At 39.4% G+C, this 21,540-nt stretch overlaps 1 protein-coding gene across 1 annotated transcript in view; it reads right to left on the reverse strand.

The window, feature by feature from the left end:
- The window catches only part of MCTP1 (multiple C2 and transmembrane domain containing 1), a gene marked incomplete at its 5' end in the record, with an annotated part of 265,870 nt that extends 244,331 nt beyond the window's left edge, over window positions 1-21,539 (reverse strand). Inside the window, one exon of the mRNA XM_085299758.1 lies at window positions 21,159-21,539. Within this exon, the coding sequence (XP_085155884.1) occupies window positions 21,159-21,539 (381 nt within the window). The remainder of the gene's footprint in view (window positions 1-21,158) is intronic.
- Between the last annotated feature and the right edge of the window lies 1 nt (window position 21,540).

Raw genomic sequence — 21,540 nt, forward strand, 5'->3', positions numbered from 1 at the left:
TAGGTGAAAGCTTTGACTGTTACTTGGCTGCCTGGACATCTGATGATGCCAAGTATATACAGCAATTCCTAATAATGCTCTTCAAGGATGTTGTAAAATAAAATACAACTTCAGTACATTAAACAAAACACTAAGAATGTACAAAGGAAATGGATTATTTCACTTGTCTCGTAAAGTGAATTTGAAAGGTAAGACTGCTCTTTGCTGCAGCCAAACATTGCCTTCAGCACAGTCTCCATCTTCTTGCCGAGAGGCCGCTAAAACGTAAAAGTATCACCTTGCACAGCATGGTGAACTGAGATCCCTTCTATAAGCTAATTCCTTCTGCTTTATTTGTATTAAGCACACTTTAGAAAAAATACAGAAACACTTAAGCAAGTCTTAGTATCCGTTTTAATAACTGGTAAGTGATAGACTCACGTTTATTTGGTCTATGACCAGTGCATCTGATTTTCTTCCTGCACAGTAGCACTCCTTTAAAAGCAGAGAAAATGACTCTCTAGAAAAAACTTGAKGTTCAGAGAGGCAAGAGATGTTAATTTAAACATTTTTCTGTTCAGAAGACTGAACCAAAGTCTCCCAGTTCCTAGAGGACAGTCTCTACCTCATAACACGAAGGACAGGGAGGCAGACATGACCAGATCTTTCCCCTTTCCCTCTCATGATGTAAAAAAAGAGCTTCTCTAAGTCTTTCATWGGGAACCCAATCTTACTGCTTATGGCAGCGCACAGGCTCTGAGCCTGTTCATCAAAACAAGCTCTTCAGGGCACTCAGACCCAGGTCCACAATATTTTTAGGTCCTCTGTGGGTTTAGACAGCAGCAGGCTGCAGTGCCTGCGGATGTGCACAGRGGAATATAAGCATCCCAAGTGGATGCTTATAGCATCCATATACTCAGAGCATGAGTGAATTATACCAAACTCAGGCCAAATCCTGAGCCATATAAACTGTTTATCTACCTTACATGTCACAGATATATATCCATTAACACCAGCTGAGGACCTAATCTTACAGAAAAAAATAATTGAGTAATAGAAGCAGTCTACACCAAGAATAGTAATTAATATATTCAGGTCAGGTGTAGAAGGGAGTTCTTTAACCTATGGTGAATAAGCAAAGGAGCTTAAAATTCAGAACAATTAAAAAGCTAATTAGCTTTTCTTCGATTTCTCCTAAAATGGTATTGCTCGGTCTCATCTGACTAGATCAACCACACAAGGAAAGAAACATGTGGAACTCCACATAAATAAAGTCTGTCAACAACTGTAGACCAGGAGATAACCTGAAGCAAAGCTCCAAGCTCACAGCAGTGGCACAGGACGGGAACCTACTAAAATAGGAAGACAGCAATTTCCGCATCTCACAGAATAGGACCATAAGGAGGCAGAGTATTTTACTGAACATGCAACTTTATCACTTCTACTATGTTAGCAATTAAAAAAATGGGGGGGGGAGAGGGGAGAGAGGGACTAAAAATATCAATCATGTATATTAAGCAAGTATTCTCTTGGATATAAACATACATTTGAAGCACTCACTATATTTTGATATGGATAAGCCACACCAGAGGTAGCATACACCAGCTCCGAAAGTACAAGCAAAGGAAGGTAAATCCTATGCATACAAAGGAGGGAGGGGATGGGAGATCATCAAGACAGAGTAACATAATACAGGGAATCAGAGCCAAGCAGCTTCCTTGGTTATCAAACATACAGAKACTCTGGAATAAACATTTTGTGCATTACCTGCACATGTGTATCATCAAGTTGCTACCAGACTTCAGGGGAAAGACAGGCTATGTTGTTTTATTTCTTGTAAGTAATCCACAGCTTCCATGTATGAAAATATTGTACCTTCCATTTCAAGCTTCCCAAMTTCTCCTCTAAGAATATACAATAGAGTCCTTTGTTTTAGCATAYTGACCACATGACGGACAGTGATATTGAAAATTTCAGCTATTACAGTAGCACACCAGAACAAAGGCTACAATTATTTAGAAATAAGTGATATGACATTAAATACAATGCACATACTATAAACTAAAAAGCAGACTACAAAAATAAACCCTGTTAACATTAGCTTGGAAACATAATGAGACAACTTTTTCTGCCATCCCACRAGTACAAAATAGGCCAATACAGGTGAGAATTGGTTGAAGATAGATTTCAGATATCACATTTTTGAAAGCCTTTGGTTGAATGAGGTCACTTCAAATTCCTGACACAAAGTAAAGATGACACTGTCTAAGTAAATCTGGTTGAGGGAGACAAGCAGATCATGCTTGGTTTACACTATCTCATGTGTCTCCACAGGCACTTTGGATTTTTTTGAACTGAGTTAGTTGACGTTATGSGATTTGATGCTACTGAAATTCCCACCTTTATATCACAAGTCCTTATGCATTTTTTTCAACTGAAACAAAACATTCATTCTATCAAATAATATTCTTGGTAACTTTTTATCTTAAAGTCATGTCTTAAAACTTACACACACAGAGTTGAACTCAGAGCAACTTGTATACAATGCCCTGGTATCACCAAGATGGTCAGCATCTCTGCCGAAGTGYCATCCAAATTTAGACGCACAAGAAGTCTGTATTTTAATTTCCACAGGTAAAATCTTCCAGACAACTAGGTTTCAGTTACTCAAGGTGACAGAGCTGTTCTGAACCCCAGTCCATGTTCAACCCCTCTGAGGACTGTTGTGGAAAGCATTTTCTTACCCAGTTCCTCAGGGCACACTGACAAGGCAAGGGGTGCCTGTCACATGTCTACCATTCAGAGCCTCACAAAAAACAACAAGAAGGTAACAATCCCTTTATACATACACTGTAGAACAATCTCATAGTGTAATTGAGACAAGTTCAAACACATCCTGTTCTGTCTAATTTGGAGGAGAAATTTAATAAAGCCTGCTATTGCCCAGCTAAACGCCTCAACTATCAGACTAAAGTCATTTGGGAACCCTCTCAATCTCATAGAGCTGACTTTCCTCCCTTGCATTAAATTCAGCCATTGTGGCCACTAAGTAAAACTAGTCTGCTAGGAAACACACCGTGGAAGAAATGTATTTGCTTTCCAGTAGCTCAAGTTGATTAACTCACCCAGCAGCCACCAACTTGATCCTACAGAAAGAATCYATAACCTGAAGGTCAATAGGAAGGCATAACAAAAGAGTATACCCTGAGCCCAACTAGGAAGTTGCACCTCCTGGGTTGAAGCTCACTTTTATACTGTCCAGTTTCAAAAAACCAGACCCTTTCGGAAGACAGGTCATCTTTCAAAGTAAGATTCAGTTGCCCTTACTTTACCAAAATGTTCATCATCATCTTAGCAAGACCCTTCTCATCTTGAGGGAAAATTCTGGCATATTTTCCATGTATCATATTTCAGTGACAGGCAAGGAAGCAAATTAATCATAATTTTACATGAGAGATCACATATGTTGGTTTCTAAGTAGCTTCCTTAGAAACAGTAGTTACTAAACWGGGTAGAGGCTGATTGTTTGGAACTATCTCACCATCCTCCTCTGCGTTCACTCATGACCRCAGTTCTAAACATTTTTTGAGGTTACATCTCACCTTAAACTTCTTCRGACAGCTCTCATTTAGTGTATGTTTGTGCCTCATCATCTAAGTAATGACACAAAAATCAATTATTTCAGTTTAAAATTAAAAACAAAAAGTCTGCTGCACTTTGGCTAAAAGCTTTTTTAAATGGATTTATGGATCTGCCAAGACACTAAAACATCAGTTACCTAAATATTCTCTCCCCTAACCAGTAAGAAAAAGCTGTAAGTCTAGTTATTCTAGGTGCATAACCACCAATGAAATCATATTTTTTTTTTTTTTAGGAAGTGCAAGGATTCCCCCTCTCCCCCCCAACTGCAACCTCATGCTTATAAGTAGACTATGTGAAGCTCATGCTGTCATGCCTTGGCCATTCAAAAAGCACGGTTCTTGTTTTGAAAGGAATCATACTGGAAAGCTCATCTGGGGGCAGGAAAGCTGCTGGATGTGGAGAGTAGCTTATCYCTAGCCCAGGCTCTTACCTGTCTGATTTTTTTCTCTTGGCATTTTACGGAAACATACCTCAGAGGATCTCTGTGTAATATACCTGAAGAAATTTAAGAAAAGTACTGACAGATCAGCGGGGATCAACATGCAGGTCTATTTTTAAAGTGATGTCAGTAAAAAGGTGAATATAACATTCTTGGGAAAAGAAGTCAACCTCTACAAACAAACATTTTACATGTATAGATAACTGGAATAGCTGAATGACAATATATCAATTTTGGACCACATAAAAATAGATAAATTTTCCTCCCTCCCTCTTGGTATAAAGCTACTCCTACAAAATGGAGAAAGCTATAGATTGCTCTTGGGGCTTTAGCAGGGATAGAGAAGAAAACTGAGGTGGCTTCTGTCATTTTTTAAAATGGTTATCAATTTGAAACAGACACTACAATCTGAGTGCAGATGATTCTGATGATACAGAATCTATTTCCAATCTATAAGAAAAGATTAGTCTGACAGGCTACTCTTTACAGTAATTACAACAGCATTGCAAAAAGACAATCTTAGACATCTGTCAAAGAAGTACAAGAGATTTCTCTTCATGCTTATTGCTATAATGGCTAACCCAGTTATAGTCTTGCCTTTYACATTTCAGAACCACTTGATCAACACATTGCCCACGGTAGCACAACGTACAATTTTTCTGTAAGAACAAAAAACCTGAAGGAAGTGGGTTTTTTGTTTTTTGGTTTTTTTTGATGCTACAGTATCACTGGGAGCTAAACACTTTAATGTATTTTATACCTCAAGGCATTTCTTCCATTACAGGCAATCAAGCAGCACAAATAAAAAGTAAGYGTCACTTACAGCAGGTTAGCCCTGATACAGGAAAAAAAAAAATAAAATACTAGTTTATTCTTCTCCCGTGGGCTACAAAAAACAGTAAAWTCCCAAATGGGGAAATGACATTGTTTTTATATTTGTCTAAGCAAACTAATACRCAGTAGATTGAGAACAGCAACTGACATTTAGCTCTATTTGGGAAAGCAATTCTTTTGAGAGCCTACAAAGAACTTTATTAAAATGCTTGTCTTACTTATGACTAAGTACAACACACAGCAGAAGCCCCAAATCCTGATGAACAACTGGAATCAAGCTATTTTCTTGCAGTTGCCATTAGCAGTGTTTTCACAGTTTTCTTTATGAGATATTCCATTTTTTGATCAAAATTGAAGATAAACTATGAAATACAGCTACAGGTTCCCATCTGTGCAACGTAAAGAAAAACTGATTATTTCAGTTAAAATTTATGATGCAACAAATAAATCCTCTATCTGGCATTTCACATYCGATAACTCAGCCAACAAGAAACACACTGAGAGGAACAAGTAAAATTGGCTAACGGGAAYTAAAGAATAAGCCGAGATTTTGCAAAGATTAACACATTACCCCTTAATAGCCATTGCTACTTTTAAACAGAGACATCTACTAGATACCAAGTGCGTATATGATATAACATAGCACAGGACAAATTAAATAGTCTGCATACCTTCCACAAGATAGGTAAATATTCCCAGATTATCAGTTAATATATTCAACTATTTATGATCAGTATATATACRAAACTTCAACTAATAAAAATTGCCTCCACTTTTTAAAGATGCTTTATTTAAAATAAATATGTATTTATGTGCCATTCATAGTTTATGGCCCAAAATTCAGTTAACAATACGTTGCTACTTTCTCAAATGTCAGTCTTCATTTTTAATACTGAGAACAAGGATAATGGCCAGTAGTTTTACTCTGAAAGTCACTAAAATATCTCAGTCTTAATCCCAAGTACAAAGTCTTCAGCAACATACTAATAAACCTCTCTGTATTTTACAAAGAAACTCATGGGTCATTTTTGCCATGCTCCTGACAAATTCAGTCAATAAAAACATGCCAATTCTTCTTTCTGACAAATCCCAAGTGCTGAAATATTGAATTTAACATGCACTATATACAGCTGAAAACTGTTCCATTCCCTGACAGATCCTACCTCAGCCAGGATGCCCTAGAAAGCCTCAACGATAGAAAACCTCTCCTCTCTCTTTTTCYAAGAGCCTTCGAAAGGACAAAACCTGTCTGTAGACCTGGGCCATGAAAGGCAACTGGCCAGTAAAATCTGAAGGCTGCACGTATCCCCAAAAGCCAGTAGTGACACAGTAGTGCAGCCGTCCTGTATTCTGGCAACATGGTGCCATCTGCCAGCACACTCTCTTGCGACAATGCAGTCTGCAGTGGTTGAATAACTGAGCRACCATTAATGACAAGAACACAGATATGAGACAAAGACTGAAAAAYTACTGATGCTTTTAAGCACTGCACTACTACTGTGCTATTATTAAGAAGATAACAAAATCCAAAACAAATCATCCAGAATGAGTCCATTACAAACAAAGATTAAACAGTACGATGATTGCCTTGATGGTGAAGCACCCCCATTCCATCTGAATCTCTTAATGGACAGACCAAGGAAATCACCAAACAGCTACCAGAAGTCACCAGGGAAACCACAGAACTTTATTTTGCCTCGGCCATTAGGACAGAAACCACTGCACTGATGAAGAGGCATGCGAATAGTGCAGTAGCAGGGACCTCTGCCTGACACAARAAGAGACACTGTTAATCTTTCCTGCACGCCCCGTGCCCTTCAGCTGATTCTCCCCTCCCTCTCCCGTGCACACACTAACATTCACACTGTTTTCATCTAATTCCAAAATCAAATCCAACCTGTTCTGCTGAACCCAATTTCCCAGCARCAGCTGACAGCGGTCCTCCAGACCAAAGCATCTGCCCGTGATTAGCCATCTTCCCTTGCATCCYGAGAACAGCAGTTATAATCCTACCATCACTAGCCCATCTCCTTTTTCATCCATCAGCCTTGTCACATCTCTCAACAGCAGTACAAGTAACCCACACCACATCAATCAAATCAGAATGAATCAACAGAATGAAATCATTCTTCTCTGCTAAAAAAGAACTGAGTGACAGAGTAACAGACTAACTGATAACCTTTTCCATAAAAAGGGATTTGTAAAGTTTGAGTAACTTTGTCTTGTATAGCTATTCTGTTTCAAAATACTTTGTGTTGTTTACAACACATGTCTCCTGAATGTCACCACTTCTCCAACCAGTAACTCTCCAAACTTTAGTACGACTGTTCCAATGTTTGTCAAGGAAATAAATGTCATGATCTCTATCCTTACAAATACAGCCCATATTTAATCGTAACTGAATGATGTCAACACCTTTTGTTCTCCAGTACCATTTACTGCACCAGAAGTGAACAGAATGCATTACTGTGCACAGCCTCTTGCCTTCACATCACGGGTATCTCTCTTCCTCGCCCTTCTACTGGCACACAACTGAGTCTGTACACATGCCAGCCCCCCCGCCCAAGACATCCAAAGCTAGCTCAAAAGAAGATATGACAGTGTGGAGGAAGTGTTACGCAAGTATGGCTAAAAGGCCCTGCTGAGGATGTTAGCTTGGCAGAGCGCTATACTACTGTGAATATACTATTTTTGGTGCTTCTTCTTAGAGGCATCCAGTGTAAAGATGAATAAAAGTTATTCCTTTTCTCTTAAGTATTTAAGTCCCTTGTAAAAACAGGCCTATTCTTGCACTCTAAGAAGCTTCTTCATCTATAACAAAAGCAAATGATACAAAGATTTCAACAGAAGTTATTTCAATACATATTATGTGATAATAGTTTACTGGCAAGGTGCTGATGATATTTTTTTTAAACAGTAGAATCTCTAAATATTGTACCATCTCACTTTTGTGCTTTGTGATCACCATTACAGAAGAATAGAAGTATGACCAGGAAGAATGGTTAAGTATGCCTTTTAACACTTTTGCCTTGTTTTTGTTAGTTAATGTTTTACCAGAAGTATGGCAGGTCTTTACACAATCATATTTAAGAATATTAGCTAGAAAGATCTAATAAATTCAATCCTAGCCTGTGACTCTGAAACTGCCAGTGGCTTCTGGCAATATATGACTAACTACAGCTTGTATTATTCAATATGTTGCTACAAATAGACCTGAAGTTACTGTTTGTCTGAAAGAACATCATGATAAAATACTATCAAAACCTATACAGCTGAGGTTAACTATTTGGCTTCTACAMATCCGAAATCATTTAACAAGGCTTGAGAAATGTGCTAGCCTTCAATGTAACACCTCTTCAAGGGCATTCATTTTCTTCCCCCCCCCCCAAAAGTCTGCTTGTATGTACTATTTTAGAAACAATTTCTGCTAGCACTTGGTACTCATAGTAAAAGAACAGAATTTTCTCAGAATCCATAAATTTTTAAAAAAATTAAATTTTTCTCACAAAGGAAGCAAGAATTTGGAACCAAAATAAAGCAGCACTTTGCATACTGAGAAAATGCTAAAATGAAGTATACTGGAAAAAGTAGAAAAAAGTATAATTGGTATAATTCATGATACTGCAAACACTATCACAGAAGAATTTTAAGGATGATTCTTATTTCGTTCTTCTATTCTTGATTAGCATTAACGTAAGGAGATATCTGAAAATAAGGAAGTTATTCTTCAACACTAGTTGACTAAGAACTATTACCTTTATAAGAGAGTACAAAGAAATCTATGACACACAGCAATTCTAGATTAGATGACTAATAAACTTTCAAAGCTGAGGATCCCATTTTCAACATACTGAAAAAAAATAACAGACCTTTCTAAGCCATTCACGCCTATAACATATCATCTGGAATCCTGTATGCAACATGCTACATGCCGGAACATTGCTGCAGCCTCACACCAAATGTGTCTTTTTCACACAGAACCATGTAGCCATCCACCATATGTTTCTAGTCTGAAAGCCAAGCAAGCGAAGCATCTGAATGCTAGAACTGGCAAAGAAAAACCACCTACAAACCTGTGTAGATACCACTTTACACGGAAAATCCTGTCATTCTGTGGGCCATTTCAGAAATGCAGAACCACTATGGTCAGAACATATCTTTCTATTGTTTAACATTAACTCACTCACAGAAAACACTGCARTATAAATCTCAGCACTGCAATCGCAGGGGCAGATTAACTGTTACCCTACATATTGATCTACCTGTGCCAGCTGAATCTTAGATACAAATTTTAAAAGAGAAAATAGATTAAAATTTCTAATTCTTGCAACTCAGTGAGTTTTCTTATGCAYCAGACAAAGGTCATATTATGCATATACATGTTTCTATTTCCTGACTCTAGCAGATTTCCTCATGGTACTAATAATGTTTTCTTTAAATTATAGTATCAAACCAAATTGCAACAGTTGATTCTTATGWCATCAAGATTAAAACACTTTTCACATTAATAATATATAGACTAAACAAGAAAATCAAAACCATCATCAAATGTTAATAATGTCTAAAAGTTAAGAATGGAATTGTTACAATTGTAACAGCAACAAGAAGTCTGTGCCAAAGGGAGACAATAAGCTTTCTACTGCATGGATAAGAATATCCTTAAAATCAGAAGTGCAAGCTTCATTTCTTCTCTTCTAACAGACTTCTATAATCCTTTCTGTTTTTCATCAACTCTGAGAACTCCAAGATCTCTSTGCTGCACGTGGAGTTTCACTGGATAACCAGTTCTCGCTCAGCAATCACAAGCCATTGTTCTTCCTGCTGGAAGCAACTTTGTCCCTACTCTCTATGAATTCAGAATCATTTGCCAGACATCATCAGATTAATTTTTTGAGTCAAGGCTTAAATGAGTATATAGAATTTCCTACTTGGGGGGGGGGAAGGAATCTAGCAGCTCCTATAACGTAGTTATGTTTTCCAGATGGAGCAGAGGAGCTTTATCATAGCTGAAAATGAAGTCTTGTCCAAATTGGATGAGAATCAGTTCCTGGGAAAAGTCRCGACTTCTTTCCCACCCATTTTGTCTCCCTGTAAGCACAGACAATGCAAACAAAAGTACAGTTCAACCCCTACCTTTTTAAACTTGCTCTGTTTCCAGTTTCCAACACTAGGTCAAAAGGGCTTAGAAAGAGAACTTCTCTCACAGTWATCAATAAAAGCCTTAGTTATTTTCCTTCTCTTGTTATTATATAAAACTACTGCGTAAGTCACATTAGYTAATGCAGCCAACAGAAGAATTCCTGGGTTTTCTTCCCTCTAGCACAATCCGTAAGACATTGGTATTTTTCCTAAAGCTTAGCTGCATAAAGTATCTATTAGTAGTGATCKGGCAGCCTAGCTACTGATTTAATAGCACTCTCAACAGAGGCAGAGATCTGATGGGTAATTCTCTTATGTAAGAGATATGAAACAGRTAGCAGCTCACACAAGGTAAGAGATCAATCAGGATATTCATTAATTGCAAGGGACTGAATGCCTTAATTGGATATACTGCAAAAAGAATCTGAGAGGCACATTCATTTTGTGTTATTCGTTAAGTGTTTGCAGGCCTTGCAAAGATTATTCTTCTTGGCTGGACCTGCTCACCTGCCAGTGTCAAAAGCCCAGCAGAGCTGGTCTGAGGACTGAAGGCCTCCCAACCAAAATCAAAACCAAATGGATTCTACCCATAGCATGCCTGCCATTCAGACTAAGCCAGCTTCCTTACATAAACAGCACCCAGCTTTTCTCCAGAAAGAATCTAATCTATCTGATATCACATTTCATGACTCATTCTTGCATATGATTTTCTTGAGAAATGGCTGCACAACTTCCACAGAAAAAGACAGAGAGGACAGTCAAAGTTTATACATTACAGCTTTTTAAATCATAGAAGAATCTTACCAGTATCAGTGGCTAARCCGGTAGTTACAGAAGTGGCTAAATTTGCTTTGTTTTTCTTGAAATAAACTGACTTCTTCCCCCMCACACACAAATGAGCAGAGAAAGAGGCTACAGAAAATTACAAGGTTGTAAAGATTTACACACACAGGAATGCAGTTTGAAATATACTATTTCATTCAAAAGCACAGGTTGCTGCTTCTAGAGTTTCTTACAGCAACTTCTGATCTCAGTATGATGGAAGTATAAATGGAAAAAATAGGAAGGGTGTGACTTCAAAAAATAAAAGGATCTCAAAGTAARGACAGCCAAGAATCACAGAAAATACATGCTGAAGAAAAAAATCTGCTCACAGATAGTTCACATTTGTCAGWATCAAAAGGAAGAGACAGTTCAAGAATCACTGCAGATACTTTAATATTCTGATAGTCCAACAAAAACGTTTTCTAGCACTGGAGTTCCATTCTTACTGGTGGCAAAAGCTCTAAATGTTTTCTCCTGTGCCTACAGGTGAATTACCTAGGTACATTTCTGAATGGCTTCAACATTATGCAAACACAGCACTCATTTAATCTGTGAAAAGACACATTATCAGAATAGCCTTTCCACAATCCAACCCAAATTTTTGCTCTATTTCACTTCTTGAAAAAATCCTAGTRACATCAAGTATCAAGCTGGGTTGGGTCAGTATGAAAATCACCTATCTCTGTAATGGAGGAGGAGGAGGAGGAGCAGCAAAGAAGCAGCAGGAGAAAGCTAAGCTAATCAAGATCCCCTTTACAACAGTAGCGGATGGTAAAACCACCAGCCATTTCCTCCAGGAATCTCTCCCCTTAGGGGACATAAAAACATCGGGATTTTGCATTTGTATAAYCCCAAAGATGAGGAAAGTGAAGAATTCTGTCTACCCCCCCCCCCACCTCCTGTGGCCACCAAATGCATGTATGTTTTCTGACAGGACWTCCACTGCACGGCATTACCAGTTCCCACAGAAAAGCGCCCATCAAGATGCTCTTTTAACCTGGATCTTCAGGTCAGAAGAGCTTCACCAGGCACACAAGCCATTAGGACAGGGCCYTTCTGTGGTAGTGTTTACACACAAGCTCTAACTTTTAGTGTTAGATCRTATCTTCTGGAGTATAGCATACTGGCCTGCAAGGAAAAGTACATTAATAAATGAAGAATTCAGGAGCCAATGCTAGGCACCAAGCTGTCACACTTGGTAGTCAATTTAGCAGTTAAAGGCTTCCCCTGCTGAGGAAAGTGGAAACACGTAAAATATGAAACACCACAGAATACCTAGCAACAGCCAGAATCATAGAATGGTAAGGTTGGAAGGGACCTCTGGAGATCATCTAGTCCACCCCTCACCATAGCCCATATGGGGAATGAACCTGCGACCTTGGCATTAGCAGCACCAYGCTCTAACCAAGAAGTTTTATTACCTTAGGTATCAGTGATGCTAAGTCTCAGCACAAACTTGTTTTTATGGAAAAAGTATGTTCTAAACATATACCCTCATTTACAGTGCCAAATAATCAGCAGACTGCTATCAGTGCTAATGACTGGAAACTCTTATGAGCAGCCAAAGACAACATCTATGACGGAGCAACTCTTACAGATTCCCAAATCATTACTCTTATAAACGATGTTTTTGTTAAAGTTTCCATATTTAGTCTATTTTTTTTTTTAAGAGAAACAGGTTGAACATCATATTTCAGTAGTTAGCTTGGGTACTCCCAATTCTATGCATTACAAAGCCATTTTAATTTTTAATAATAAGAATGAAAACCAACATTTTCTTCAAAGGCTTTCGATTTACCCAAATAGCTTTATGAAAAAGGTGTGGAGGCAAATACCAAAGCACTCTGAATAAATAAAAATTTATCAATCACTTTAAAAAGATGCAACTAGGGAACTATCATGGGAATTAATTTTTAATGTAAAGTGTGTCCATTTTTGTTGTCCTTTGAAGAGTCAGAATTGCCTAACATTGGAGACTGCCTCATATTAGGACCAATATAGCAACATTTAAGAAAGTCAAGAATATTACATAAGGTCATAAACATTACAGAAAAAAATCAACTATTTGAAAGGAGTCATCCAACTGTTTGAYAGATAATTTCAAAATATTACACTTTCACTGCTACAACATCACCTGCATTAAAGGTCAAAGATGATAAGCTGTAGCCTATGAATAACACAGAGATTAGGATACTTCAGTAAGACCTCCAATAAGTATCAATTTACATTACAAATAGTAAGATTTAATACATGATACTCTGAAAGTACTGAAGCAGCGCCTAAGCAGAGTATGGTGTACACTGCGTTACTGTCTCTTCTGCTTCCTCAYTGAGATACAAAACAGAATTAGTCATTTCAATAGCATGACTACAAATATCTCATAGCTCATACCATATGGGACAGGCTTTATCTCAAGGTCATAGCTAAATTCCCAGTCAAGTGACTAGAATTACTGACAAATATCCCAGTTTTGAAATACCTCTATATCCAGGTCCCATTTCTTGCACTTAGAGAGTGTGAACCTCTCAAAACTGGGTTTGTTGACAGCAGTGATCTATCAAAGCCTCTGAAATAACAAGCCTCTGACTTGACGGCAAAATAGGAACTCCCTCATCAACAAAGCTCCACATCTTACCAGACCATAGTGATCCTTTTCCTGTGTGTTTGATACAGCTTACCATTTCTCCACCATTACAGAAACACAAAGACCATAGATCACTATTTTCCTGAGCAGAATACAATCTCCAAATAAAATAAAACCCTGCACTGAAATGAGTGTGGATTAATTTCCAGTTTAGATGAATTAAGTGTACCACAGTTAGAAGTCTGGAGGATTTCTTCTTTCTTCCACAAAAGAAGAGGAAGTCCTTGTTTTCTTTTTAAAAGCTTGCAGCTTTAGGGCTTATATTATAGTTACCTATTTAAAATGCCCTAAAAGATAACATTTAGAGAGATCCAGGATCAATAACAGATTACGGAGGAAAAGCTAAATTTAGCCTTCAGATCAATGAAGAGTTCTCAGTCATCTTGCCAAAGATGAGCAATTCATACAAGAGRAAAAAAAGACACTTGAGTTTATTAATACGTTAGTACCATATCATCAGACAAAACAGTTAAWTTAGAACTACCTACAGAGCTAGATTCCGAATGGTAATTTTAAGACTGTGCAGACATTTTTTAAAATAATAAAAAGTACTTMTTTTTGCAGTAACATAATAGCTGGTACAAAGTCTGATTAGTAAGCATAATAATTTTCTGCATGTAACATTTCAACWTGAGAGCAAAAAAAATTTTTCAAGATTTCTTGAAGAAAAACTCAAATTCCATAGCTACACTGAGGTGTTTGGATTCAACAGAATTCAGTATACTAAGAAGTACACATTGGTAAAACTCTGAAATAATAWGCATTACAGTTTTGACACATAGTCACTTAAAATGACAACTGGAATGGTTAGTTACCATACTTATGCCAAAGGTTATCACCTTACAGTACAGTCACAGCATAGAAAACAAGCACCTTTTTTGTTGCTTCAGCACGAATGTTGCAATTTAACTTAAGTCATCAGACCATTGGCTAAAACAATTGTAGTAGTTCATGCATCTTATTTTGCCAACTGATGCAGAGAAAGAACAGTGGAAGCATCTTAAATTTATGTTTGGGGATTTACCAAATGAAAAGGAGAAGTCAAAAAAAACGAGTTTGTAAAGCCCTAAGGCTATGAGGAAATGTCACTGCTGTCTACAGCTATCCAACAGAAAGGCAGAGAGAAGGTGGACCCAGACTCTTGCCAAAGGGGCACAGTGATAGGACAGAAGGCCAAGGACACTTTTTAGAACATGAGAAACTGTGATTAGATATAGGGAAAAGCTTTTTCACCAAGAGGCTGGTCAGAGACTGCACAAAGAATATGTAGAATCTCCATCACTGGAAATGCTCAAAATTAAGCTGGGCAAGTCYGAGTGACCTGATTTAACTGGATCTATTTTGAGCAGGACTAGATAACCTCCAGAGTTCCCTTTCAAACTAAGTTATTCTATGTTTACATAAGAATTTTCAAAATCTTTATTCTTGTACATACCTTTGTACAAAGAACTTCCTCTTAAGAAATGCTCTTTTATCGTTACTGACACTAACAGTCACAAAAATTTGGTTATCACCAAAATAGCAGTTAGCAAATCTGGGAGAATTTGGTCAAGATAYCTGCAAAATTGCAGATTTAGAGACTGGCAGCTCTGAAGATATCWATACTGTTCCATCACTGACATGTCCTATCCACTAGGTATTATCCTCATCACATTCTACCTGATTGTWCACATGTAAAGCCATTTGAAGTAGAAAGAAAGGAAAAAATAAATAAAGCTTAAACAAGCTCATGGATTTAAAAAAAAAGGGGGGGGGGGAACAAAAACCCCCCAACAATTGTTGTTAGTTGGCTTTAAAATATCTGTGGTTCAAACATCTAACCCAGAGGATAAATGCTAACTGGCCAATTTTGAAAAATGATGCAGCTCCCTTTGAAAACCCTGGAGAGAMTCTTTAGTTAATTATAAGTAGAGGGTATTCAGGATGTGATTAAATACAATTCTGCTGTACTATCTCTTGATTTTCAGGTCAGCTTATACATACACTGTATTAACATATTGTGAGTYAGGAGATGAATTAAAACCTGAAAGAGCACGAGAAATAAAGTGCCTGAAATTGCTCAAAAATAAATCTTTTAATGGAGGAGGAAAAAAAGCAGGAAACAGGCCAATATAGAATCTAGATTCATCCCTCGATAAAATCAGATGAGTAATTAAATACTTGGAGAAACAAATAGCCTTGAGAAACTGCAACAGCTTTTTAAAAAGAGATGAAGTTCAGGAATAGTTTGTTTGTTTGTTTGTTTTCTCCTTTGTTGCTAAATCAAATTTCTATTAACAAACTCAAGGCTCTTCTGACTCAGCTTAAGCATTCACTCATTTACCTCTCCCCTTCTCAGCTGGTTAGAGCATGGTGCCAAGGTCACGGGATGATTCCCATATGGGACACTCATTTGGGGGCTGGACTAGATGACCTCCAGAGGTCCCCTTCCAACACTACCAATTCTATAATTTAGGGGGGTTGGACTAGATGATCTCCAGAGGTGATCTTCCAGCCTTACTGGTTCTATGAACTCCATGATTCTCAATGGTCTGACTCCCAAAAGAAAGCTTTCTCTTTCTGCCTAAAATTTTGCACTCAGTACTCCCAAATCACGCTCCAAAGATCTGTGCAAATCAGCAGTCTCCAACCCTTCCTGCCTTGTTCTGGCATCATCTCAGAAAAAGGTAAACCTTGAAAGTCAGAAGTGTTCAATTTTCCTCATCACCTCTGCTTTCCCCAGTACAGTCTCTTAGTAATTTAAAGTACCAATTAAGATTCCCTTGGGTGATGTAATCCATGTAGCTTTCTTACTGTCATTTTCTTGCCTTCCCTCCCCCCTTTATTCTTTTGTCTAYGTAAGCTAGGTCTCTTACTGAAATGTGACCTGTGACACATGTGAATCAGACCAAACAAGCCACATTTTTCCCTAGTGTAACTTCATTAACTCCAATGGCTTTAAGCCAGGTATAGATTTATTCCAGTATAGACCGCTAAACATGCATAGTTATGTCAGTCAGGTACTTCGACTGGCTCTATATCCTCTTCTGCATCAAATTCAAAATTCTGCTGCTTGCTCTTCAGAGTTCTCACAGCTCCGTCTCTGCTCTCGTCTCATCACTACTCTTCTAGCAATTTAATTCCAGCTTCACTTTCTTCCCTCATTACAAAGCCTGGCTCCTTACCCTGAATGTGCAATCTCTCTTCAAGCGACCTCTCTCATTCCTGCAGACCCTCTCACCTGCCATACAGCTTGCTCTTTTATATCAACTTTATTGAAAAATATTTTACTGAAAGAGAGCAAGAGAACAAAAATTATACAGACACACACAAGAATTTTTTTTAGGCCTTTCTCAGCATCTCATTTATCTTGCATTATACTGTATTATACATAACCTAGACCAATGATATCTAACCTCTGGCCCTAAAGACCCTCAAACATAGGCCTGAAGGGTGCCTTATTAACTAAGCAAATAGTTTCACATGCAGTCCAACTAGTGAAGCTTCACTTCCTACAGCTGTGTCTAATGGCTGAGCTGCAAATCCTAGTACTCCCCACTTCCCTACAATAACCCAACTGCCCTATGTCTCTTATTTACCCATGTAGCTGACCCAAGCAGGAACCCAAGACAGAGGGGAACAGTTAAAAATCCACCCCTTCTGTTGCTCATTTGTTTGTTTAATGAATTGGAAATAGAATCATTAAGCTGAAAAAGTTGGTTGCTACTATGCTACTAAACCGTGATCCTGCAATGAAAACTGCCGGGGAAACGTACACAGAAGAACAGTTCTCACTGCAGAATCCAGACCTTAGCTGGTAAACCTCTCATCAGGATCCCACARCTCCCTCCCTAAGTGCTATTCACTTCTTTGGTGCCATCACAAGTAGTACATATTTGGATACAGATCATTTGGACCTAGGAAAAAAAAAAGGTATCATTATTGATTAAAGATGATATATCCACACCCACATTCATACCTATGTCTTTAACTAGGATGATGAAATACTTGTAACTTAGTCTAGACTTCAACAGCATTATTTCCATCTCCCTGGTTTTAACTATATGATATGACAAAACACGAGTGGCATAAAGCCTTCTGTGCAAAGCTACACTGCATATTCAGGATAAAGGCCAGGCTAGCACAGGGACTACTGTGTAAATCTGAATTCCCGGTGACAAGAAGATGCAATTTATAAGGGGTGAGTGAAGAAAACATTGCTGTGTTGCCTTGGGACATGGTAATACACTCAGCCCCCAGAAATCTTGCAGAGCAGCCAAATCCTTGGAGACCTGCTGCAGTCTCATGCCTGTGAAACACTGCAGGAGTACCTTAACCCACAGCTCCTTGAGTATGAGGGATACATCCTGCAACTCTCAGCTATAGAAAGGCAACTGCAAGACATTTCTAGGGTTAAGAAAGGTTTAGACAAGCCAACCTGCCACACTGCTTTTAACAGGTAGCCAAAGTATAAATATGGTTTATTAGGATGAAGAAATCAAAATATGCTTAAACAAACATAATCCTTCCAGCTTCTAAAAGCTATCTCCTGCCTACAAATACAATGATACAATACCTTCTTCTCCCTAAACAATTTAAGGTTTGAGAAGTATTCAAGCTTCAGAAGAGAACTAGATTAGTTTTTACTACTGACATGTAATGGTTATTTTGTCCATAACACCCTACCCCAACTGTTGGTCTGTTCTTTGTACAAGGTACTAATCCTGTTCACTGCATCAAAAGCTGTTCACACAATGCTGAGGAAAACAAGTCTCTATATAATACTTGCCAGGTTAGATGCGGTATGGATATACTGCACAGTTCAAACTTTTAAGTTAGTTCAAATTATCTTTAGTTTGATTAAGCCAAAGGAACATTCTAAAGTTAAAYCCATATAGAGTAGTGCAACTTACACTGTTATTTTATCAAAGTATGAAAATCTTCTCATTCACCACACTAATTTTTGCTCCTTTTCCACTTATCACAATTGTATTATTTTAGCTTAAAAGCACATGAAATTTAACTTCTCATCGGACTATATTCCCCTCCCTCCCCATTTTCCTTACAGTGCTTGTTAGGTATTTTTGTGTGCATATTTGCTAAAAAACATCAGAATAAATACATCGACCAAAACTTAAGAAGCCTTGTTTAATTCTGTTCTTCACAATATAGCATTGACTTTAAAAAAGTAAATAAAATGGGGTAGTAAAGCAATACTCTGCCATCACATTCAATCTTTCTCCTTCTGCTTTCCTCAGAACATCAACTGGAATTGAACATCTTAATAGAGGCACTTACTCTGAGGGTCTGGGCTTAAAAGTCTGGTAAAATGAGTTTGAAATAACTTGAATTGTTAAAATTCATATTTTACTTAGAGGCAGCACAGATTTTTAGAGGTGTCTGTATTCCTCTTGCCCAATGAATCTCACACATCATAAGCTCAAGAAAAAAAAAACTACTTACAGACCCACAAATACGAAATAAAATTATCCAAAAGCAGAACATTGCTAAAACTAAAAARTGCTTTAAAATGTACTCAAGATTTGAATGAAATACAGATGCAAGCAAATCCTACTGTCTGCTTCCGGCTGAGGATCACAACTGTTCAATATCATCATTGTGGAAGTTTCCCACCTCACTGCTGATTTAATGTGCTCTTAAATCTTATAAAACTATTGCTCTCGATGTCAACAGGCCTATAGCCATGACTAAGGTAAGGCAGGAACCCGCCTTACTGAGCTGAGTGTACAGCATACAGGCACACAGACAACTCCTGAATTGTACTGGAAACTTTGATCAGTCATAGTGGAAGATATTTGCTCCATAAGAGACCACTGAAGACAGATAAAAATGAGAAGAGCCCAACAGTGCTTTAAAATTTGAATATCATTTCCTTCAGTATGGTGAAACTCAATGAAGCTGACGAATTAGGTCAGCTTTAGTAATTCGGGAGATTATACCTTTAAGGTTGAGGAGAGCAGAGGACTCACTGCTCACAGAATAGCAGGTCAGCTGTTTCAGATCACCATTTTGAAACACTATCATCACCATCATCTGCTCTACAAATCCCACCAACACACACAGGAAAAAAGCTTTATTTAATATCAAAAACATCAGTTTTGGCATGCAAGCACAGCCCAAGTTAATACTGTTAATTGCTTGAAGAAACAGTCCAGAAACCTTGTCAATTAAAGACAAGAATTAGAAATCTTATGTCCTACTTTGTTTTGATTACTAATACTCTTTCCAAATGTTATGACTGTACCTTGTTTAAAATGAGAATAATCCCCCTTACAGGAAAATAGGAATTGACATGTTTCATAAATATATGTGCTGTTCCCTTGCCAAACACAACAGCAAAAGAATGCTAAAAAATATGTTTTCGTAGGTATTAACTGCTAGCTACGGTAATCTCTTAAATAGAAGAGCCTATAAGTTCAGTCGTAAGGTGCAATACACTTGTGGACTGGAGGTCAGACTACTAAAGAGAAATACCCTCTTTGTAACTATCACACCAATATAATTCTACATCAAGAAAGAACRACCTAAAAAGCTTATAAACATGTTTCAGACAACAGATAATGGCAAGAGCTTCAACTCAGCATGGTGCTTATGATCAAAACAGTTCAGTGGGACCTGGTTATAAGATCAGGTCTAGGTCCTAAACTCACAAAGACAGAGAAGATGAAGGGGAAAAAAAAGGAAAAAAAAAAAGAAAGAGTCCTGTTGACTTCATTTCACCTCATCTGAGCAGAAAGTTTGCAAGACAACACAGAACCATCACAGGCTGGACCATACCCACAGCTTACATAGCTCTGGGAGAGGGAAAATATATATATAGAGAGAGAGAGAGAGAGACAGACAGAGCTGCTTTTTGATGCTAAACAAATCAAGCGTGCCTTCTAGTTGTTACTCATTTCCCCCAAAATTATGATGGAAAAAAGACAACATGTATTACATATTAGTCAACTATTTCTGCAAAAAGTGGGAGACTGCTTAGAGTTGCACTAGCTCCAGAGTGACTCATGTGTTTTGAACTTTTCTTGTAGCAAACCTCTTCCAGGACTCGACAGTCCTATCRACACGAGCCGCATCACTAGACAGCACGAGCGACCGCTCTGCCCCGCGCTCCCCTCCAGTAACGGGGGAAAACGGCTATTTCACCAGCCTGAAACGACAGCAGCGTGCGAGAAGCGCTCGTCAACACTGCCGAGCACGTTCCCCTGTCCCGTTCGTGCAGGTGTCATTTACTGAACTTGTGACTGGTGCTCTGCGGAGAGAGGAAAACGAGCTCGCTTTTGGATAAGCGAGCACAAAAGTGTAAGTTCTCTGAAAAAAAAAAAAAAAAAGAAAGAAAGAAAGAAAAGAAACCGCCCAGAGCCAGCAGTGGGTTGTTGCAGCGCCGGGGAAGCTGCGCCCTGCAGAGGCTGAAGAGCGCACGCCGGCGCCCACCTCGGGCGCCCCGCCGCCTTCTCCCCGCGCGGTGTGGCGGCGCAGACCGAGGAGGGGAGCGGCGGCGGGCAGCTGGCCCCCCCGAGCCCCGCGGCGCCCGCCGGCAGCCGCCGCCTGGCGAGGGCCGGGCAGGAGCCCGCGCGCCCCCAACGGCCCCAACCGCCGCGCTCGCGCCGCCGCCCCTCCCCCCGCCCGCCTCACGGAGCGGCGCCGGGCGACACTCACCGCGCCGCCGCCGCCGCCGTCCTCCGCCGGCGGCTCCCTCCTCCTGCCGGCCGTGGGCGAGCCCTGCAGCAGCTGCTCCAGGCAGGCGGTGCTGGGCAGCGAGGAGCTCTTCTGGTGGGACAGGTGCGCGCCGGGCCGCCGCTCCTCCTTCCTGCCCTTGGGCCCCTCATCCGCTGCGGCCGGGCGGCGCGGCGGCGGCCCCTTGCCCTGGTGGAGCAGGTGCTCCCGCAGGCGGCGCAGGGCGGAGCCGGACTCGCCGCCCGGCTCCAGCGGCTCGGCCGCCGAGCAGCACAGGTTGGGCTGGGAGGACGAGAAGACACGGTCCAGCACCTGCTTCCTCCGCCTGAAGCCGCCCCACTTGGCGCCGGGCGGCGGGTCGCCC

This window comes from Rhea americana, unplaced genomic scaffold (assembly GCF_003343005.1).
Source record: "Rhea americana isolate MKP2758 unplaced genomic scaffold, rheAme1 scaffold_153, whole genome shotgun sequence".
In the NCBI taxonomy this organism is placed as follows: domain Eukaryota; kingdom Metazoa; phylum Chordata; class Aves; order Rheiformes; family Rheidae; genus Rhea; species Rhea americana.